We start from the raw sequence: 24,163 nt of genomic DNA on the forward strand, positions 1-24,163 counted from the left end.
TATATCATTATGTCACTAAATTACAATTTGTTTATCCTTGAAACTGTTGATAGGGATTTGGGTAGCATCCAAATTGTTTGGCTCTTACATATAATACTTCTGTGAGAATTCTTGAATATGTCTTTTGGTGAAGATATAGATGCATTTCTGTTGAGTATATACTCTAGAATAGAATTGCTGTGTAATATGGGTATGGATATCTTAAACTTTTAGAAGAAATTGCCAAAGAGTTTTCCAAACTATTTGTATTAATTTATGCTCCCACCAGCAGTATGTGAGAATTATTGTTGCTCCACATCAGTGGTGTTCTGGAGGCAGGCCATACTGTCTTTCAAGAGCCAATTGTGAGTGTCTCTTCCCAACTGTGTTCAGTGACCTCAGGATGGTTGATTGAAATTGGCTGTGGTTGTAGTATGTACACTGTTAAGAGTAGAAACTACAAAAATCATGGCTTCTATTTATTTTTTTAGAAACCCAGTTGTTAAACATTTACCAGCATACCATTGTTACACATTTTTGCCAATGTTGGGTATTTTATATTTTTCATTTACATTTTAACCATTCAAGTGGGGATGTAGTGGTATCTCTTTATCTTTTAATTTGCTTATTTGCTTCTCTCTGATGAGAATGAATTTGAACACCTTTTCAAATATATTGTATATTTGAATATGCTTTTTTGGTGGAGTTCTGTTCAAGTCATTTGCCTATTTTTTCTAGATGGGTTGTCTTTTTCTTATTGTTTTGTAGGAGTCCTTTGTATTTTCTTGATATAAGTTGCTTGCCAGATATGTGTATTTCAAATGTCATCTCCCATCCTGTGGATTGCTTTTTCATTTTTTATTCATGTGTTTTGATGAACAGATCTTAATTTTAATGTGGCCAAAGTTATCAATTTTTTTCTTTCATCATTAGTGCTTTTTCTGTTCTGTTTAAAACATATCTTCCTATACCAAAGTCACAAGCAGATTTTTCCTTAGTGGTATTTTTCTATAAAAGATTGTTATATATATATATCGGGCTTCCCTGGTGGCACAGTGGTTGAGAGTGCGCCTGCCGATGCAGGGGACACGGGTTCGTGCCCCGGTCCGGGAAGATCCCACATGCCGCGGAGCGGCTGGGCCCGTGAGCCATGGCCGCTGAGCATGCGCGTCCGGAGCCTGTGCTCCGCAACGGGAGAGGCCACAGCAGTGAGACGCCAGCGTACTGCAAAAACAAACAAACAAACAAAAGATTGTTTTATATATATATATACACATATATATGCATATATATATGCATATATATATATACACACACACAGTGGAATACTACTCATTCATACAAAAAGAATGAAATCCTGTCAGTTGCAACAACATGGATGGACCTTGGAGGTATTATGCTAAGTGAAATAAGTGAGATGGAGAAAGACAAGCACTGTATTATTTCACTCATATGTGGAATACAAAAAACAAGACAAATGAACAAACAAAATAAAACAAAACAAACATATGGAGTTAACATCATAGATACAGAGAACAGATCAGCGGTTACCAGAGTGGAAGGGGGTTGGGGGGGGTGGGTGAAACGGGTGAAGGGGGTCAACTATACTGGGGATGGATGGCAACTAGCTTTGCTGTGGTAATCACTCTGTAGTGTATACAGATATCAAACTATATTGCTGTACACCTGAAACTTATATAATATAAAATATTTATTGTTTTATTTTTAGCATAAAACTGCAATTCATTTGCAATTCATATGGTATGTTTGGGATATAATGGCAGTTGAAAGACTATACTTTCACCTCTGCACTGCAATATCACCTTAATAAAAATATCATGTGATACTATATGCCTGAACACTTTACTTTTTTACATTATACCCATGGTCATTCCAAATAGTATATCCTTGCACCGATATCACAGTGTCTTACTAACCATAGCGTGATACATAGTAGTGTAAGTCCTCCAGATTTGTTCTTTTTCTTCATGATTGCTTTTGGCTATTTTAGCCCTTTGCATTAATATATGAATTTAGAATCAACTTGTCAATTTCTGCAAAAATCTCTGCTGGTATCTTAATTGGGTCATGAGGTAGATGAAAGATGCCCACAAATTGTTTGACACCTCTCATAGAGGACTACAATGTCATCATCTTTGATTAATCCCCTTTATAATTTTGAAATATCTCTCTTTATCTCTAGTACTGCTGCTTACTTTTTCTGATATTAATATAATAATACAAGGTGTTTTTGTCAATTATTTCATGGTATATCATTTTTGTCCTTTTATATTCAATTTTTTGACATCTTAACATTTAAAGTTCACCTCTTGTAACTTGCATATATTCGGGCTTTCTAAAATCCAATCTGACAATCTTAGTGTTTTACTTGGGAATATTTGGTTTATTTATAGTTAATTGCTCACATAATCTGATTTAGAGTATATTTACCACCTATTGATACATTTTCTATTTGAGTCTTTTTTTACATTCCTTTTTTCTTCATTCTTGCCTCCTTTTAGATTAATCAACATTTTAATTTTGTATATTTCCCTCTAATAACTTCAGTTATACTGTCTTCTCAGTTATATCTTCTTCTTTTAGTAATTACCTTAGAAAGTATAGCAGCAATCTCTGACTTATCACCGTTTAATAGAAATTATTTGTACCACTTCTCTGATGCTGCTAGAACCTTTAAACTCCATTCATCCGTTTCTCAGCTTTTGCATTATTTCTGTCAAGCACTTTAGCTTTACATATAAACTCTATAAAATATTACAGTTATTGTAAATATGCACTTATATTTACCATGTTTCTGTCTGGGATCATTTTCCTTTTTCCTGAATAATTGTCTTTGCTTTTTTTCTTTCAGTGTTGGTCTGCTGGTGAGGAATTCTTTCAGTCTTTGTTTATCTGAAACACTCTTTATGTCACCCACATTGTTGAAGAATATTTTCTTTGGATATATAATTCTATGTTGGTAGTTCTGTGTGTTTATTTTTACTTTAGCACTTAAAAAGTGTCACAACATTGGCTTCTGACTTGTGTTGTTTCTTTTGAGAAGTCTGCCTTCATTTCAATATTGTTCCCTGGAATGTAGTGTCTTTTATTCTTCTGGCTGCTTAAAGATTTTCTCTGCATCTTTGGTTTTTAACACCTTGACTATGATGTGCCTAGGTGTGGATTTCTTTTTGTTTATCCTGCTTATCCTGTTCACTAACGTTCTTGATTCTGTGGGTTTATGTCTTTCCTTAGTTTTGTAAACTTTTTGGATGTTGTCTGAATGTTGCTTCTACCCCATTCTTTCTCTTCTCCCATTACATGTATGTTATATATTGACTGTGTCCTACATCTCTTATTCTCTGTATTGTTTTTTTTTCCAATTCATTTTTGTGCTTCAGTTTTAGTATTTTTGTTAATTTAGTTTCAAGTTATATAATCCTGTTCTTTTGCATCCATCATCCTGTTAAACCCATGCATTGAATTCTTAGTTTTTCCCTTCTAGGATATCCAATTGATTCTTATTTTAATTAGTTAAAATTCTCTATAGAATTTCTTGACTTTTTTCATATCTTTTCCTCTATTTCTTTTAAAATGTTAATCACAGCTAATTTTAAACTAATTTCCTGATGATTTCAATATCCAGATCATCTGTCTCTCTGCATCTCTTTTTTAATATTTTCTCTTGAGGTAATATGCCATATCACCTTAACTCTTTGCATATCTAGTGTTTTTTATTTTATTATTTATAATACACTCTTATTTTAGAACAGTTCTAGGTTCACAGTAATATTGAGTAGTTCTAGGTTCACAGTAATATTGAGTAGAGGAGGTAAGGAGATTTCCCATATGCACTCTACACCCAGTCTTGCGTAGCCTCTCCTATTATCAACATCCCCCACCAGAGTGGTGTATTTATTACAATTGATGAGCCTATATGAACATATCATCATCATCCAAAGTCCATAGTTTACATTAGGGTTCATTCTTGGTGTAGTATATTCTATGGACAAATCTATAATACGGTAAGTCCCCTACATATGAGCAAGTTCAATTCCGAGAGCATGTTCATAAGACCAATTTGTTCATAAGTCTTAGATACCCAACTAAAACAGTTGGCTATATTGTACAGTAATGTAATAGGTTTATAATACTTTTCATACAAATAACATATAAAAAACTAACAAACACAAAAAATAAAGAAAACATTTAAAATCTTACAGAACAGTACATTGAAAAGTACAGTAGTACTGTACAACAGCTAGCATCCAGGGGCTGGCATCAAGTGAACCGTCAAGAAGAGGCCGCATGGGTGGCCTCTCACCAGGACGATGGGCGCTGGCAATGCCTGCACCCCCCAAGACAACTGATCCCCCTGTGGCTCACATGCCCAGGGCCCGGCCCTGCCCTATGGCGGGCACAGGACAGTCCCACAGCAGGGCGCATGCCACCGAGCCGGGAACGTGAGTCCCGAGGAACAACGGGGTGGCCCAGCAGAACACAAGCCCTGGGGGGCCTCCCGCAGACCTCCTGCAGCCCCGGTCAAGGTCTTCCTTCCCAAGGTCCCGGGGGGGAGCCCAGGTCCTGGGGTGGGTGCTGGCTGTGACCTCGTCCATCCCGTCCTTCCCGCCGGCTCCTGGGACTGGGCTTCGGGTCTCCGTGCCGGGGCCGGGGTGGGGCAGACTGCTCAGAGGAGAACACATGCACCTTTCCACAACAACAGGCAGCGCTGGGCCTGAATCTATGCCCAGAAAGCACACGTTGAGCTCACGACACTGGCCCACAGAGACCAGAGCCTTGGCTGGCTCGTGGCGCACCTCAGGGCTCTGCGGGGGGACGATGGCTAGGCTGTGTGTGTTGGGGGGAGGGGAGCGGGGGCTGGGGGTTCCTTGACACCTGGGTCCCTCTGGGGCCTACAGGGACACATTTGGGCTTGCCAGTACAGGGAGCAACCTGCCCCACGGGATGATGAATAGGGGTCCCCTCTCAGGAGGGAGGCCCAGGCACCTGGAGTGGCCCCTAATATGGGGCCAGTAGGCTGCCAGGCCTGGCCTCCCCCTGCCTCCAAGCCTGGCAGCCCCACGGCCTGCTGAGCCTAGTGGCCCGAGGTGGACCCCGGGGGGCTCATCTCTGCAGCCCCGTCCTCATTTCCCGGCTCTTCTGGGATGGGCTTGAGCCCCTCCTCGGGGGTCTCCTCGGCCTCCTGGCCTCCTGCCTGGGCGAGGCCCTCTGGCTCCCAGCCAGGACCTCCTGGGGCCACCGGGGAAGCACTGCCCATCCGGCCAGGCATGGGGACCCCGGGGGCATCTGAGGGTCCTGCCTGACCTAGGCCCGCAGGGGCGGCAGCACTTCCATCTTCCTGAGTGGCCGCGGACGCCTTGCTGGTCTCCCCAGGGCCAGGGGCTGCCCTGGCGGCACCATGGTCTTCAGGGGCCGCCTCGCCAGCCTTGGCAGTGCCGGCAACTGCCGCACTGGCCTCCTCACGTGCCGGGTGGTCCTCGGCGCTCCCTTCCTTGGAACGGGCGGCCTGGGCGGTGGTATCTTCACCATGTGCAGTGGTGCCTGCGGTGATGGCCTCATGGGCCGGGGCGGCCTGGGCGGCTGCTGCCAGGACTGCAACGTCCACACGGGCCTCTTCCTGCCCTGGGAAGTGCTCCCTGCTAGCCGGGTCGGCGTCCCAGGCCTCGGTCCTCTGGATGAGCCGCAGCATCCCCGCAAAGCCGGGAGGCCTCCTCATCAGCCGCCTCCTCCTCAGCGTGTCCCGGAGCGTGTCGTTCAGCCGGGCCCGCGTCAGCACCTGCCGGGCGCGCGCCTGGTCCGCCATGGCCGGGTGGATGGCCCCCTTCTCCAGGGCCGACTGCAGCAGGCCTTCCAGGCGCATCACGTACGCAGAGAGAGTCTCCTGGGGCCGCTGGGCACAGGTCACGAACTTCAGCCGAGCACTCCCCCGGGGGTCCTTGTTCCCAAACACCTGCACCAGCGCGGCCAGGCAGTCCTGGGCAGCCAGCTCGGGATCTTCCGCCAGGAGGCCGCGCAGGAGGTCCAGCGCGGGGCCGCGCAAGCTCTCCACCAGCCTCCTCCTCCTCTCCCTCTCAGACACGTGGCGCCACAGGTGCAGCGTGTGGCTGGCCTGCTCCAGCCAGCTCTCAGAGGACCCTTCCCCGTGGCCCGGCTCTTCCATCCCAGAGAAGGTTCCCAGCTCCTGGTAGCCCATGCTGTCCAGCACGGGCTGCGAGGCCTGCCTCCACTGCTGGGTCCCGGGCCCTGCCTCACCCATGGCGCCTGCCACTGTCACAACTGCTTCCTCAGGCGCAGCCATTGCCCCGCCCGTGGGTCCTGCCATACTCAGAAGTCCTGCCACGCCTGCAACATTTCTGTAACCTGCAGCTCCTTCCTCATCTGACTCAGCTCCTGCTTCACCTTCAGCTCCTGCTTCACCCTCAGCTCCTGCTTCACCCTCAGCTCCTTCCGCATCTGCAGCTCCTTCCTCACCTTCAGCTCCCTCCTCACCTTCAGCTCCCTCCTCACCTTCAGCTCCCTCCTCACCTGCAGCTCCTGCTTCACCTTCATCTCCCTCCTCACCTTCAGCTCCCTCCTCACCTAAAGCTCCTGCCTCACCTTCAGCTCCCTCCTCACCTGCAGCTCCCTCCTCATCTTCAGCTCCCTCCTCACCTAAGGCTTCCTCCTCACCTGTGTCTCCCTCCATACCTGCGACTCCCGCCTCCCCTGCAGCTTCCTCCTCCCCTGCAGTTCCTGAGTGACCTGCAGTTCCTGCCTCACCCACCCTGCCAACCACTGCTTGTCCCTGGGGCTGCGCAGGGCAATTGGGTCTATCCTGTGAATCAGCATCAGGGGCCTGGGGCAGGCAGACCACAGTCCAGGGCCCTCCCTTGCCTGGTATTTGCCGGGGGAGCAAGCTTCGATTTAAACACTCAGCAAACTCGACCAGGGCAACACTCGACCCCAGCTCCTTTCTGTAGACCTTGCCCAGCACTCGGTACCTGCCCAGGGAACGCAGGGCAGCCTGCACAGCCTCCTGGAATTCCTGGTCTTTGCAGTCATCTGGGATTCCCAGGATGAGCAGAGATCGCTGAGCGTTCACGCCCATCGACCTGCACCAGTCCCGCAATACCGCCAGAGCCATCGCCATCTTCGAGGACCTGAGGGTGGGGGGAAGCGATCAAACAGGTTTGCACAGGCTGTTGAAGTGTGGGAATCGGCCTGTGGGTCCAAAGAGGAGAGAATCATGTTTGTGCCACACAGCCCACCCTAGTGCCCCTCACAGCAGCAGCCTGGAGCACCTCCCTGCCCTGTTTGGTTTGTTTGACTTTAGGAAACTTTTTTTATAAATTACATTTATTTACAAGATAGAAGGCTAGGGACTTCCCTGGTGGCGCAGTGGTTAAGAATCCACCTGCCAGTGCAGGGGACACAGGTTTGATCCCTGGTCCGGGAAGATCCCACAAGCCGCGGAGCAACTAACCCCACGCGCCGCAACCACTGACCCAGCGCTCTAGAGCCCACGAGCCACAACTACTGAGTCCACGTGACACAACTACTGAAGCCCACATGCCTGGAGCCCGTGCTCTGCAACAAGAGAAGCCACCGTAATGAGAGGCCTGCGCACCGCAACGAAGAGTAGCCCCCGCTCGCTGCACCTAGAGAAAGCCCGCGCGCAGCAACAAAGACCCAACGAAACCAAAAGTAAAAATAAAATTTAAAAATAATAACAAAAGAGCACTTGTTGCGTACGACTCAAGAAACAATAATAAAATAAAATAAAATAATTTTTTTAAAAAAGACAGATAGAAGGCTCGTCACCTTTTCTACATTTCTGGCCTCAGTTTTAGAAAGCTGCCTTTTTCCCAAGGAATTTTTCAAGTCTTCCAATTTGTTAGCATAAACATTTCCATAATGTCCCATAATATTCCCCTATATCCTCTTTGTTAATGTACATCTGATCCGTAACGTTGGCCCTCTTTCATTCCTCATATTGGGGATCAGCGTTCTTTCTATGTTTCCGTGATTCATCGTTCTAGGACTTTCTCGGTTTCCTTGCTCTTTTGAAAGAAGCGCATGGCTTTGTTCACCGTGTCCATAATTTGCTTTCTATCACTGATTTCCTCTCTTAGCTCTCTTATTACTTCATTTTATGTTTCCTTTGCTCTTCTTATTCTAGCATCTCTCAATGGACTGTTAGCTCACTGATTTTATGTCCTGACTCTTCTAACAGAAGCATTTAGAGGAATAGTTTCCTCCTGTTGCTTTTTGCTGCCTCCAACTAATTTTGGGAAGTCGTGTTTTTTTAGTATTCACTTGGAAATATTTTCTAAGTCCCTCTGTGATATTTTTCTTTGATCCATGGGTTTCCCAATATTTGAAGATATATTATCATTAGTACCATCAAATAAAATTCCCCCGTGATGAGAAAACTTATCATGTAAACTTGCAATACTGCTAAATTTATGGAGACTGTTTTACAACTCTGGTATGGCGTGTCCGGGTGAATGTGCAAAGCACCCTCGTAAAGATTCTGTGTACTCTGTGTGGAGGCCAGGGCCTTGCCCTGCCCACCCACCTCTGCAATTCCTGTGCCACCTGGACAGAGGCGACCTGAAGCTCTCGATGCCTAATGCAGTGGGCCAGAGCCCCTCCCTGGACCCCCACAAATCCATCTGCCATGGCCAACAGCCTCCACCAGATCACAGCAGCCCCAGCGCCTCCCCCCTCAGCATCACTTATTCCCCCCGTGGCCAGGCGGCTCCTCCCCGACCCCTCGCACTACATCCCCTCCATACACCCTCCCCCACCCACCAGCTGGTGGCGCTCCGCTCTGGGCCCTGGAAGCTGGGCGCCCCGCCATGCGTAGAGGTCAGACTGCCTCTCTCACCTCCCCACACCGGGGAGTCCTCCCCCGAGCACACTCAGCGCCAGGGGCTCTCGCTTCTCGTACCCCAGACGCAGAGCCCACCCGTCTTGCCCCCGCCCACCCGGGAGCCGGAGCCCCCTAACTGCCACGAGCGTCCTCCCCCCCCCACCCCACGCCCCGCCCTGCCGGGAGCTCCCCTAACGCCTACCGCACCCGCGCCCGGGAGTCCTCCCCATCGACCCCCGCCTCAGCCTTCCTCCCGCCACACGCCGCAGCCGTTAGCCCTCCCCTCCCGTCTCGGCCCCGGGGGTGGGGCCCGCCCTTCCCGTCCTTCCCGTCCTCCCCACCCCCGCAGCCAGTCGTCCTCTCCTCTGGCCCCCAAAGCCGGCCCCACCCGACCAGCAGGAAGCCCTCCGTTCAGGCACCCCCCACGCTTAGCCATTAGCCCCACCCTCTGCACCCCGACTCCAGAACGCCCCCCACCAGCCACCCCGGAAGCCAGCAGTCCTCCCCTCTGACCCGCTCACTGGGGGACCCTTCCCTCAGCCCCCCTTCAGCCCGCTACCCTCCGCCGCCGCTCCCCCACTCCCAACCGAGCAGCCCGTAGCCCTCCCCCGACCTCCACTCCTTCCCAGGGCCCCCGGTACCTGCGGAGTCCAGCCCCCGGCAAAGCCCCCGCCTGTCTCCTGACTCGCTCTGACTCTGTGGATGGCTCCGGAGTCCCGCTCACGAGGGGCTGAAGAGCTCGTCTCAGCAGAGCAGCCAGGAACTGTGCCGCCGACTGTCCCAGGCACTCTGTGCGAACGCCACGTGGGCTTCCGGGTGCTCCCGGAAGCCCCAGGAAGATGAGGGAGAAAGTTCTAGACGTCTCTTTACCGAGAAACTGGTTGGATCAGAAGAGCACGTGAGGTGATTCTTTGCTAATGTAGCAGCAGTAGCCATGCGCACTGAGGGCCTGAGGTCCCAAGGCTTGGCGCCTCCGGAAGCAAGATACTCCCATTGGCCTTCCACCAATAGGAAGGCCTCCCTGCAAGGCTGTGGAGTTGGGGGAGCACACTTGGCGATGCAGAGCCCATGGAGGCACATTGGTCAATCTGTCTTTACAGGTGGGTGTCTACTGTGATTGATAATGTTATCAAGCTATTCTTTTTTCTTTCTCTTTTTTAATTTGATTTATTTTTTTACACAGCAGGTTCTTATTATCCATTTTGTACATATTAGTGTACATATGTCAATACCAATCTCCGAATTCATCACACCCCCCGCCCGCCCCCACCACTTTCCCACCTTGGTGTCCATACGTTTGTGCTCTACATCTCTGTCTCTATTTCTGCCCTGCAAACCGGTTCATCTGTACCATTTTTCTAGGTTCCACATATTTGCATTAATATACGATATTTGTTTCTCTCTTTCTGACTTCCTTGACTCTGTATAATAGTCTCTAGATCTACCCACGTCTCTACAAATGACCGAAGTTCGTTTCTTTGTATGGCTGAGTAATAAAGTTATAGTAATAAAGCAATTCTTTATATGGGCTGATTTCTTGTCTAGTTGTATCAACTAGGCATCTTCTCACATGGCAGAAGACGATGAGGCAGCTGTCTGGGGTCTGTTTTATAAGGGTGCTAATCTCATTCATGAGGGTTCCACCCTCATGGGCTAATCACTTCCCAAGGCCCCACCTCCAAATCCCATCCCTTTGGGGGTTAGAATTTAACAGGTGAATGAGGGAGAGATCTTTACAAATATTCAGTCCATAGCACTATCTGTCCATCTATTTTTGCTTCTATGTTCCCTATTTCCTGCCTGGGATAATCAATCCTTTACATTATATTTTAACTTCTCTACTGCCTTTTTAGGCAATTATCACTGTTTGCTGTTCTAGACATTATAATATATAGTAAGTCCCATACATATGAACGAGTTCCATTGTGACAGCCTGTTCATAAGTTCAGTTTGTTTGTAAGTCCAGCAAAGTTAGCCTAGGCACCCAACTAACACAATTGGCTATATAGTACTGCATTGTAATGGTTTACAATACTTTTCACACAGATGATATATAAAAAACAAACAAAAAATAGAGAAAACATTTTTAATCTTACAGTACAGTGCCTTGAAAAGTACAGTGGTGCAGTACAACAGCTGGCATCCAGGGGCTGGCCTTGAGGGAACAGGCAGGAAGAGTTACTGACTGGAGGAGAGAGAGGAGGTGGGAGATGGTAGAGCTGAAGGATCGTCAGCACTAGGAGTTGGAGAGCAAGCTGCAATGTCACTCACACCTGACGTTGTTGGAACGCATGTGCACATCTTTCAAAGTTCACAATTTGAAGGTTCGTATGTAGGGGACTTATTCTAACATGTATCCACCATTATAGTATTATACAGAATAGTTTCACTGCCCTAAACATTCTTTGTTCTCTGCCTATTCATCCCTCCCTCCCCACACCCCCTGGCAACTACTGATCTTTTTACTGTCTTATAGTTTTGCCTTTTCCACATTGTCATATATTTAGAATAATACTGTGTGTAGCCTTTTCAGATTACCTTCTTTCACTTAATAATATACATTGCAGTTTCCTCCATGTCTTTTCCTGGCTCAATAGCTCTTTTGTCTTTAATGCTGAAGAATATTCCATCATCTGAATATACCACAGTTTATCTATCTATTCACCGACTGAAGGACATGTTGGTTGCTTCCAGGTTTTGCAAATTATGAATAAAGTGGTTATAAACATCTGTGTGTAAGTTTTTGTGTGCACACAAGTTTTCAGCTCCTTCAGGTAAATAACAAGAAGCATGTATGATAAGAGTATGTATAGTTTTGTAAGAAACCTCTAACTTGTCTTCCAAAGTGGTCATACCTTTTTGCATTCCCAACAGAAATGAATGAGAATTCCTGTGCTCTACATTCTCACCAGCATTTGGCGTTGTCAGTTTTCTGGATTTTGGCCATTCTGATAGGTATGTAGTCATTCTAGTAATTTTTTATTGCATGCCATGCATAACATACAAAAGAGCCATAGTATTTCTAGATGAGATATTCCAGAGAGACTTCAAACTTTCTCTGTTTAGGCAGATAAGGTAAGGGGATGCTTTTCTCAATCCAATTCAATATTGAGCTGAGTCAGGGCTTGATTGCAGTTTAAGTAAAACAGGCTACTGTGGTTTGCTCTTCTTCTCTAGGATGTAAAACATTGATGGGCTTCTGTCTTTTAATCCCTGAAAGACTATGGAAAATCGAGATCTGCCATTTACAGTTTGCAGTCTCCTGTAGCTTCAAATTCTAGCACATCTCTGTTTCCTAAGAACTGGGTGGTTGCTGGAGATTTCACTTTACCTTTTAGAAGCATTTGACCTAGCTCCCTGTATTCTTGTGCAGTACCAGAAGTCAGCAAATGTCTGGTAGGGGAAATCTGCTGAGCATTTGTCTCATCAACTTTTCAGTTTGTCAACCAGCCCTGTCAAACTGTTAAAACTTTGTTGGTTTTTCTTTCTCTCACTAGAGGCATTTTGCCTGGGTAAGTCTGGTCGGCAGTCTCTTATTAGAGTTGGTACATTTTTCAGAGGAAAAAACAATTGGAGATTGTCAGTTTACATTGAAAAAGTATTCCTCTCCTTGAATTGTTAATTTATTTAATCCTTGTTGCTTCCACCACTATTTGGTACGTTTAAAATTATTTTTGTATTCTAAGTGAAATAATTCAGACACAGAAAGACAAATACCATATGATTTCACTCATATGTGGAATCTAAAACAAACAAGCAAACAAGCAAATGATCAAACAAAACAAAAAATAACTCATAGATACAGAGAGTAGATTGGTGATTATCAAAAGGAAGGGGGCTAGGGAACGTGCAAAATGTGTGAAGGCAGTCAATTGTAAGTAGACTTCTGGGGGTGACCACTTTGTAGTGTTTACAGATATCAAATTAAACGTTATACATATGAAACTTATACAGTGTAATATACCAATTTTACTTCAATAAAAAGTTTTTGTAAATTTTCCAGTTTTTTCTAGTTGTAGAGGATTGTTACCTCTCATGACCTTTTATTCAGAAGCAACCCAAATACATATTCTTGATGCTATTGTGACTGGGATCTTTTAATGATTTAAACATTTCTTGCTCATTTATAGAAAATTGATTTTTGTATATCACTTTTGTATCCAGCAATTTTAATAACGTCCCTACTTGAATGTAATCATTTATCCATATATTCTTTTAGATTTTTCTATGTAATCAATAATATAATCTGTGAATAATGACAATTTTAAACTTCTTTTCCTATGTTTATGCTTTTATTTTTTGTTGTATTCTTAACACACTGAACTCACTAATACTTCCACTACAATGCTGAATAGTAGTGATAATGGTAGCCATCGTATCATATTCCCAATGTCAAAGAGAAGTATTTTAATATGTTATAGATAAGTGTGATGTGGTCAGTAAGTATATTTCTAGATACATTGTATCATATTTAGGAAGTTTTCTTGTATTCCTTGTTTACTATTTTTTTGGGGAAAGAATGCGTATCAGATTTTATCAACTGCCTTTTTTCCTATGCCTCTTCGCATAATCAAAATATTGCTCTCGGGCTTCCCTGGTGGCACAGTGGTTGAGAGTCCACCTGCCGATGCAGGGGACACGGGTTCGTGCCCCGGTCCGGGAAGATCCCACGTGCTGCGGAGCGGCTGGGCCCGTGAGCCATGGCTGCTGAGCCTGCACGTCCAGAGCCTGTGCTCCGCAATGGGAGAGGCCACAATAGTGAAAGGCCAGTGTACCGCAAAAAAAAAAAAAAATTGTTCTCCTCTAAAATGTTAATGTGGTGAATAACATTTAAAAAAATTTAACCAGAATTGCATTTCTGGGATAAACCCAACTAGGCCATGATGTATTACATTATTTATATATTGTTGGATATGATTTATGTACATTTTTTTGGTTTTTGTTTTTGTTTTTGTTTTTTGCGGTACGTGGGCCTCTCACTGTTGTGGCCTTTCCCGTTGCGGAGCCCAGGCTCCGGACGCGCAGGTTCAGCGGCCATGGCTCATGGGCCCAGCCACTCCGCGGCATGTGGGATCTTCCCAGACCAGGACACGAACCCGTGTCCCCTGCATCAGGAGGCGGACTCTCAACCACTGTACCACCAGGGAAGCCCTGATTTATGTACATTTTTACGGATGTTTTTATTCATGACCATGAATCAGAATGGCCTGTAATTTTGTTTCCTCATTCAGTCCTTGCCAGGTTTTGATTTCAAGGTTGTTAGCCTCATAAAATGATTTTGGGAGTGTTGCACCTTTCTATTTTATGGAAGAGTTTTTACTAGATTGTAATTACTTCTTTCTTAAATGATTGGTAGAAATTGCAGCAAAGCCATTTTGGCCTAGATTTTCTCTGAGGGAAAAGTTTAGTTTTGTATATTCTTAATAGAGCAATATTTAGGTGATCCTTTTGTTTTTGTCTTCTACAGTGCTTTCTTGTGATATAATATGCATACAGTGAAAACCACATGCCTTTAATAAACAAAACGATGAATTTTGACAAAAGGATACATTCATGTAACCATCACCCAGATTGAGATAAAGAACATTCCATGATCCCTGAATATTCCCTTGTGCCCCTTCCAGTCACTGTCCCTCCTACGTCATTATTCTAACTTCTCTTATTATAAATAGTTTTGCCTGTTCCTGCACTTCATATAAATGGAATAGTAGATTGTGTACTCCTCTTTGATCTCACTTCTTTTGTTCAGCATCACATTTTTTGAGATCTATGCAGGTTGCTGTATTTATTAGTAGTTTGTTCTTTTTAATACTAACTAGAACACCATTGTATGACTGTACCATAGTTTGTTTATCCAGTTATTGCTATGGACTTTGTTTTTTCCCCATTTTTTAGCTATTATGAATAAAGCTGCTATGAACTTTCTTATATAACTTTTTTGTGAACATGATTTCCTTTCTATTGGTTATATACCTATGAGTAGAATTGCTTGACTGTAGGTATAGTTGTATGTTAAAATCTATGAGAAACTGCCAAAGAGTTTCTTAAAGTGGTTGCACCATTTTAAACTTTCACCATTCATGTGTGAGAGTTTTGCTTCACATTCTTGACAAGAGTGAATATAAATTAATCTTTTATCCATTCTAGTGAATGTGTAGTGATACTTATTATAGTGTTAATCTGACATTCTACAATGACTAATAATGCAACTTTTTCAGCACCTATTGGCCATTTGTGTATCTTTATAGATCCTCTTTTGTGCAGTGTCTATTAAAATATTTTGCCATTTTTGTTACTTATAAATCATTTTAAACTCTAGTATAAATGTTAAAAAAAAGTATAACTACAATAATTGTTTAATGGATGCACAATGTAAAAAAATGTAAATTGTGACATTGAGAATATAAAATGTGTGTGGTGGAGAAAAAGGCTAGAGTTTTTATATGCAAGAGAAGTTAAGTTGTTATTGGGTTAAAATAGGCTATTATAACCATAATAAGTTTTATGTAAGTCTCATGGTAACCACAAAGTGAAAACCCACAGAAGATACACAAGAGATAAAGAGAAAGAAATCAATACATACCACTACATAAATCATTAAATCATAAAGGAAGATAGTTGGAGATGAAGAATGGAATAGTGGAACTCCAAAATAGCCAGAAAACAGTTAAGAAGATGGCAATATTAAGTTCTTCCATATCAATAATTACACAAATGGATTAAATTCTCAAATCAAAAGACACAGAGTTGCTGAATGGAAAAAAATCCGAGACTCAACTCTACACCACCTGTAAGAGATTCACTTCAGCTTTAATGATACACATAGGCTCAAAGTGAAAGGATAGAAATAGATATCCATGGAAATGGTAACCAAAAGAGAGCAGAAGTGGCTATATTTATATCAGATAAAATAGACTTTCAGACAAAATTGTTCACAAGAGACAAAGAAGGTCACTATATAGTGGTGAAAGAGTAAATTCATGAAGAGGATATAACAATTATAAGTATATATGTACAGTAAGTCCCCTACATACAAACCTTCAAGTTGCAAACTTTCAAAGATGTGAACGTGCATTTGCATGTCCAATCACGTAAGTTAGTTCACATGTCTGGCATACATTGTCATGTGTGTGCATCCTCTACAAGTGGTTGTGCTTTTGTGTACTTTACTGTACAGTACTGTATAGAGTACAGTAGTACAGTATCTTTATTTCAAGCCCAGGCTATCTGGAAGCAAGTGTAAAAGCAGTGGTGATGTAGCTGGTACTGCTCAGAAGCGCCAAGGGATAATGATGGAATTGGAGGCCCAGAGAAAGGATGAAGAGAGACAAGAGAAAGGAGAAGTAACTGCAGAACTGAAGAGATTCACAACGCAGGAAATGGCAGGGGGATTTTCTTTATTTGAGGAGGCACTGTTAGTTTTTGAGGCACAGGACCCACAGGACCCAAACATAGAATGGTACATGAAGGTTGCAGTAGCCATTCAGAATGCAATCCAGTGCTACCATGTCCATCTATGATAAGAAAAAAAGAGCTACTACCCAGACAGCACTGGATCATTTTTTCAAGAGGGTACATAGAATTGAATCTAGGAAGGAACCAGAACCTGTGCCATCAATGTCAGGCATGAGTGACATTGCAGCTTGCCCTCTTTCTCCTATTGCTAATGATCCTTCACCTCTACCATCTCCCACCTCCTCTCCCTCCTCCAGTCAGTAACTCTTCTTGTCTGTTCCTTCGATGCCAGCCCCTGGATGCCAGCTGTTGTACTGTACTACTGTACTTTTCAAGGAACTGTACTGTAAGATTAAAAATATTTTCATTATTTTTTGTGCTTGTTTTTTTATGTATTATTTGTGTGAAAAGTATCATAAACCTATTACAGTACAGTACTATATAGCCGACTGTGTTAGTTGGATACCTGGGCTAACTTTGTTGGACTTAACGAACAAATTGGACTTACAAACACGCTCTCAGAACAGAATTTGCTTATATGTAGGGGACTTACTGTACCCAACACTGGAGTGGTTGAATGTTTAAAACAAATATTAACAGAACTGAAGGGAGAAATAGCAAGAAAATGACAGGACTTCAATACTCCACTTTCAACATTGAACAGATCATCCTGACAGAAAATCAATAAGGAAACAGCAGACTTGAATTACACTGTAGAACAAATGAACCTAACAGACATATCCAGAACATTCCATCCAACAGCAGCAGAATGCTCATTCTTCTCAAGTGCACATGGAACATTCTCTAGTATAGATCATATGTTGCACCACAGAGCAAGTCTCAACAAATTTAAGATGATTGAAATCATATCAATATTGTTTATGTCCACAGTAGTATGAAACTGGAAATCAAAAATAGCAAGAAAACTGGAAAACTCACAAATGTGTGAAAAATAAACAACACACTCCTGAAAAGCCAATAGGTCAAAGAAGAAATCAAAAGGAAAATCAGAAAGTATCTAGAGACAAAAGAAAATGGAAACACAACATACCAAAACATATGGGATGCAGCAAAGGCAGTTTTAAGAGGGAAGTTAATAGTGATAAACACCTACATTAAGAAAGAGAGATCTCAAATAAACAACCTAATTTTACACCTCAGGGAACTAGAAAAAGAAGAACAAACTAAACCCAAAGTTAGCATAAGGAAGGATATAATAAAAATGAGAGCAGAAATAAAAACAGTAGAGACCAGAAAGGGAGAAATAAAAACAATAGAGACCAAAAAAATCAGTAAGCCCAAGAGTTAGTTTTTTGAAAAGATAAACAAAATTGACAAATATTTATGTAGATTAAATGGGGGGGGAGGAGACTCAAATAAACACAATTATAAATGAAAGAGGAGACAGTAAATATTGTGACTGATACTACAAAAATATATACAAAGTATCATACTGTAATGAATAATTAGATACCAACAAATTGAATAACATAAAAGAAATGGATAAATTCCTAGAAATATACAACCTACCAAGACTGAATCATGAAGAAATAGAAAATTGGAACAGAACAATAATGAGGTGGAGATTACAGCATTAATTCACTGAATCTTAACAAATATGTAAGGAAGGATTAAGGCCAATCCTTCTAAAATTCTTCCAAAAAATTGAAGAGGAAGGAACACACCAAACATTTTTAGACCAGTAATACCATGATGCCATTGCCAGATAATTAGACTTCAAAAAAAGCAAACTATAAACCAATATCTCTGATGAATATAGATACAAATATTTCAACAAAATACTAACAAACCTAATTCAACAGCACGTTAAAAGGATCATACACTGTGATCAAGTTGGATTTATCCCTGGGAGGCAATGATGATTCAACATATGCAAATCAATAAATGTGATAACCACATTAATAAAATGAAGGGTAAAAATCATGTGATTATGTCAACAAATGCAGAAAAATCACTTGAAATAATTCAACATCCTTTTACAATAAAAACTCCCAATAAATTGGGTGTAGAAGGAATGTACCTTAACATAATCAAATCCATGTATGAGAGACCCACAGCTAACATAATACTCAATGGTGAAAGATTGAAGGCTTTTTCTCTGAGATTGGGATAAGTGTGCCCACTCTCACCACTCCTATTCAATATCGTACTGTAAATCCTATCCAGAGCAACTAGGCAAGAAAAAGAAATAAAAGGCATCCAAATCAACAAGGAAGAAGTTAAATTTTCTCTGTTTGCAGATGACATAATCTTATATATAGAAAATGCTAAAATTTCCAAAAAAATTATTAGGACTAATAAATGAATTAAGCAAAGTTGTAGGATACAGAGTCAACAAAGATCAGTTATATTTCTGAACCCTAAAAATGAACTATCTGAAAAAGTAATTTAGAAAACAATCCCATTCACAATAGCATCAAAAACAATAATATTCTTAGGAATAAATTTAACCAAGGAGGTGAAAGGTTTATATACTGAAAACAATAAGACATTGATGAAAGAAATTGAAGAAACACAAACACAAATAAATGGAAAGATATCCCATATATATGGATCAGAAGAATTAATATTGTTAAAATGTCCATATGACTCAAAGCTATCTATAGATTCAATGCAATCCTTATCAAAATTTTAATGGCATTTTCACACAAATAGAAAAAAATTCTAAAATCCGTATGGAATCATCAAAGTCTCTGATTCACCAAAACAATCCTGAGAAGGAATATCAAAGATGGAGGCATCACACGTCCTGATTTGAAACTATATTACAAAGCTATAGTAATCAAATCAGTATGGTACTGGCATAAAAACAGACACATAGACCAATGAAACAGAACTGAGAGCCCCAGACATAAACCTATGCGTATATGGTCAACTTATATTTGACAAGGGAGCCAAGAATACTCAATGGGGAAAGGATAGTCTTTTCAATAAATGGTGTTGGAAAACCATGTATTTCATGCAAAAGAGTGAAAGTGGACCCCTATCTTACACCACTCATAAACATTAACTTGAAGTGGATTAAATCTTAAATGTAAAATCTGAAACCATAAAAGTTCTAGAAGAAAACAGAGGGAAAAATCTTCTGGACATTGGGGTTGGCAATGAATTTTTTGGATATGACACCAAAGCACAAACAGCAAATCAGAAGTCAACAAATGGCAACACATCAAACTAAAAAGCTTCTGCACAGCAAAAGAAACAATAAACACAATGAAAAGGCAGCCTACAGAATGGGAGAAAATATTTACAAACCATAATATATCTGATGAGGGGTTAAAATCTAAAACATTAAAAAAAGCTTATAGTACTCAATAGTAAAAACAAAACAAATAATCCAGTTAATCGTGGGCAAAGGACCTGAATAGACATTTTTACAAAGAAGACATACAAATGGCTAACAGGTACATGAAAAGGTGTTCAACATAAAAAATCTTTAGGGAAATGCCAATCAAAATTACAATGAGATATCAGCTCACACTTGTTAGAATGGCTTTTATCAAAAACCAAGAGATAACCAGTTTTGGCAAGAATGTGGAGAAAAGGGAACTGTTGTGCACTGTTGATGGGACTGTAAATAGGTGTAGCCATCATGGTAAACAGTATGGCAGTTCCTCAAAAAATTAAAAATAGAACTACCATATGATTCATCAGTTCCACCTCTGGGTACATATTTGAAGGAAGTGACATTAGTAACTTCAAGAGATATCTGCACCCTAATGTCCATTGCAGCATTATTCACAATAACCAAGACATGGAAACAACCTAAGTGTCTATTGACAAATGAATGGTTAAAGAAAATGTGGGGTATATATGCAATGGAATATTACTAAGCCATAAAAAAGAAGGAAATCCTGATATTTATGACAACATGAACGAACTGTAAGGTCATTATGCTCAGTGAAATAATCAGGCAGAGAAAGACAAATTCTTGTATGACCTCACTTATATGTGGAATCTAAAAAAGGTGAACTCATTGAAACTGAGGGTAGATTGGTGTTTGCCAGGGGCTGAGCAAAAATTGAAAAGGAGAGAACACTCCTAAACTCGTTTTATAAGGCCAGCCAGATAAGCACACTACAAGGAAAAAAACTGTAGACCAATATCCCTGATGAATATATTGATAGATGCAAAAATTCTCAACAAAATATTAGCAAACTGAATTCAACAGTGCAATGAAAGGATCACACACCATGACCAAGTGGGATTTATCCCTGGGCTGTAAGAATGGTTCAACATACACAAATCAATAATTGTGATAAACCACATTAATAGAATGAAAGACAAAAATGATATGATCATCTCAATAGATACAGGAAAAGCATCCTTTCATGATAAAAATCCTCAACAAATTGGGTATAGAAGGAATGTACCTCAACATAATAAAGGTCATATATGACAAACCCACAGCTAACATCGTACTCAACAGTGAAAGATTAAAAGCTTTCCCTAAGATTAGGAACAAGACAAGGGTGCCCACTCTCACCACTCTTATTCAACATAGTACTAGATAGAAGTCCTAGCTAGAGCAATCAAACAAGACAAAGAAATAAAAAACATCCAAAAAGGAAAAGAAGAAGCAAATTGTCATTATTTGCAGATGATATAATCTTATGTATAGAAAGTCCTAAAGACTCAACCAAAAAACTTTTGGAACTAATCAAAAAGTTCAGTAAAGTTTCAGGATATAAAAATCAGTTGTATTGCTATAAACTAACAACATAATATCTGAAAAAGAAATAAAGAAAACTATCCCATTCACAATAGCATCAAAACCAGTAATATACTTAGGAATAAACTTAATCAAGGAAATGAAAGGTCTGTACAATGAAAACTAAAGGACTTTGATCAAAGAAATTGAATAAGACACAAACAAATGGAAAAATATCCTTTGTTCATGGATGGGAAGAATTAATATTGTAAAAATGTCTATACTACCCAAAGCCATACATGGATGCAATGCAATCCCTACCAAAATTCCAATGGCATTTTTCACAAAATAGTAAAACAATCCTAAAATTGCACGGAAACTCAAAAGACCCTGAATATCCAAAGCAATCCTGAGAAAGAAGAACAAAGCCAGAGGCACCACACTTCCTGATTTCAAACTATACTACAAAGTTGTAATTAAAACAAGATTTTTTTCTTTATCTTTGATTTTCTGTAGTGTGAAAATGATATGCCTAGGTACAGTTTTTTAACATTTTTCATGTGTGTTGTTCTCTGAACTCCCACATCTGCGGTTTGGTGTCTGACAATATTTTGGGGAAATTATCAGTCATTATTGTTTCAAATATTTCTTCTCTTCCTCTCTTACTTCTCCATCTGGTACTCCCATTATGCATATGTTACAATTTTTATAGTTGTCTCAAATCCTTGGATATTCTGTTCTACTTTTTTCAGTCTTTGCTTTTCAGTTTTGGACAAAATTTTATGTTGATATATCCTCTAGCTCAGTTTTTTTTCTTATCTGTGGCCAGTCTACCAATAAGCCCATCAAAGGCATTCTCCACTTCTGTTACGATGTTTTTGATCTCTAGCATTTATTTTCGGTTCTTTCTTAGAATTTCCATCTCTTTGCTTATATTGCCCATGTGTTCTTGCATGCTGTCTACTTTATCCATGAGAGCCCTTACATATTAATCATAGTTGTTTTAAATTCCTGGTCTGATAATTCCAACATCTTTTTCATGCCTGTTTGTAATGCTTGCTCTGTCTCTTCAAATTGTGTTTTTTACCTTTTGGCATGCCTTATAATCTTTTCTTGATTGTTGGATGTGATACACTGGATATAAGGAACTGCTGCATATAAGCCTGTAGAATTGTTGTGGTGAGATATGGGGGGAAGGGAAGTACTATACATTCCTATGATTAGGTCTCAGCCTTTAGTAAGCCTATGTCTCTGTACTGTGAACTTCACAAATGCTTCTCAGTATTTTTCACCCCGCTTAGTTGTGTCAGGATGGCTAGAGTGTGATGGATTTGGGTATTTTTCTTTTTACACATAAAAGACCAGAGATGAGTAAAGTTGGATATTTCTCTTTCCCCAGGTCAGTTAGGCTTTGATAATCCTCCAGCAGGTTGGGCTCTGGTTAACTACGTTCTCCTAAGGGCAGGCCTTATTAAGAACAGAGTACTCTGGTGTATTTCAAAATGGTTCCTTTGCCCCTCCTCCTGGTAGAGGAAGCAGGAGGGACCTTTTCTCCAATATTTATTGTGAGAACATGATTAAGTTCCTAGAGGTAAATTTCACAATATTGTGGAGGCTCCCCTATTACTGGGTGCCCCTGGAATTTTTAATTCTCATACTTGTCCACACTGAGCCTCCAGCAATTCATCAATTAACCCAGCATTGGATCCCCTGGCAGTTTAAGCTAGTGAGTCTCTACTGTGGTAAGCTTTAACTCCTTGTATTCGCCTCTCTGTCTCTCCAGTCTTGGAGGCAGAAGTTTGCCTTGTGTCCTCACCTTTCTTATGTATCCAAGAGGTATTGTTTTTTCATTTTGTTCAAGGTTTACTTTCTGTTAGGATGGAGTGATGACTACCAAATTCCCTACATGGAGAACGGGAAATTGGAGGTCCACCTTAACTTTTCAAAGTTTGCTTAGAGTCAGTGTTGCTGGATGTATTGATAGATCTTTTCCCTTAAATTTCAGCACTTTAAAGGTACCTTTTTTTCTGATGAGAAGTCAATGGTGGATTATATTATTGTTCCTCAGGCTGTTATTTTTTTCTGGATTATTTCAAGATTTTCCCTTAATATTTGGTTTTCATGTAGCTTGACTATGATGTACCTGGGTATTCTGCTTGGGGTTCACTGAGCTCCTTGAATCTGTAAATTTATGTTTCATTATATTTGGAACTAGTTCAGGCATTATTTTTCAAATATTTTTCCTTCTTCTTCTTCTGTTTTTTGCCTTCTGGGACTCCAATTACATTTATGTTAGAACTTTGATATTATCTAACAGATCACTGAGTCTCAATCTTTTTCAATCTTTTCTGTGTACTTCAGATTGAATAATATCTATTAATTTGCCTTCAAGTTAATTTACTCTTCTTTCATTTTCAATCTACTATTAAGCCCACCCCATGACCTTTACTTTAGATTTTTAATTTTCAGTTCTAGAATTGGCATCTGTTGTTTCTTTTTAATTGTTTCTATACCTCTGATATAATTTTCTATTTGTTCATTAAAACTGTGTTTTCCTTTATTTCCATTAGTGTAGTTATGATAGATGACTTAAAATCCTTTTCTGCTAATTTCAACATCTGGTGCATCTTAGGGCTGGTCTCCACTAACTGCCTTTTCTCTTGAGTATAGGTAATATTTTTCTGTTTCTTTTTCTCCCCTAGCAATTTTGGAGTATACCCTAAATTTTGTGAATGATATATATATAGGATATCTATACTCTCTTTCATTTCTCTATAGAGTATTGCTTTTTTTGTTTGTTTTAGTAGGCAATTAATGTGGCTGAACTGAAACACAAAACTCTCCTTTGTGGTGGGCAGCACTGAAAATTCTGTTTAATTTTTTCAGCTTTATTTAGGCTCTTTGGAATCTGTCACCACATGTATCATTTATGGCTCCATCAGCGATTTGGGCAGTTTATACACAGAATTGGGGTCTCCCACTCTGTAGTTCTCTCCATTATTGGATTTCTCTCATCGTTTTCCAGCTTCAGTTGTCATCCTGAACTCTGTCTTCTGGTTCTGCAAGCCACAAGGACTGTGAGCAGTTGTGTTACGTAGCCAAATATCACTGGCTTGTCAGAGCCAACTCTGCACCTCTCCTCTCAATTTCATGTTGATAGAATTGGCCAGGGTGGGAATATT

The 24,163-nt window shown here is 41.2% G+C and overlaps 2 protein-coding genes across 2 annotated transcripts; one reads left to right on the forward strand and one right to left on the reverse strand.

Annotated features, from left to right (window-relative positions):
* Positions 1-5,074: 5,074 nt before the first annotated feature.
* LOC132513827 (paraneoplastic antigen Ma6F-like) lies at positions 5,075-7,129 on the reverse strand. Its single transcript, XM_060138421.1, has one exon. The coding sequence runs from the start codon at positions 7,127-7,129 to the stop codon at positions 5,075-5,077; it is 2,055 nt and encodes a 684-aa protein (XP_059994404.1).
* A 1,340-nt stretch (positions 7,130-8,469) lies between these two features.
* LOC132514021 (uncharacterized) lies at positions 8,470-9,366 on the forward strand. The gene has a single exon (XM_060138658.1). The coding sequence runs from the start codon at positions 8,470-8,472 to the stop codon at positions 9,364-9,366; it is 897 nt and encodes a 298-aa protein (XP_059994641.1).
* Positions 9,367-24,163: the final 14,797 nt, after the last annotated feature.

Source organism: Lagenorhynchus albirostris, chromosome X, assembly GCF_949774975.1.
Source record: "Lagenorhynchus albirostris chromosome X, mLagAlb1.1, whole genome shotgun sequence".
Taxonomy (NCBI): domain Eukaryota; kingdom Metazoa; phylum Chordata; class Mammalia; order Artiodactyla; family Delphinidae; genus Lagenorhynchus; species Lagenorhynchus albirostris.

Bases quoted from the DNA above. Each gene is read 5' to 3' on its own strand.
- LOC132513827 (XM_060138421.1), bottom strand. From the start codon at position 7,129: ATGGCGATGGCTCTGGCGGTATTGCGGGACTGGTGCAGGTCGATGGGC.
- LOC132514021 (XM_060138658.1), top strand. From the start codon at position 8,470: ATGGCGTGTCCGGGTGAATGTGCAAAGCACCCTCGTAAAGATTCTGTG.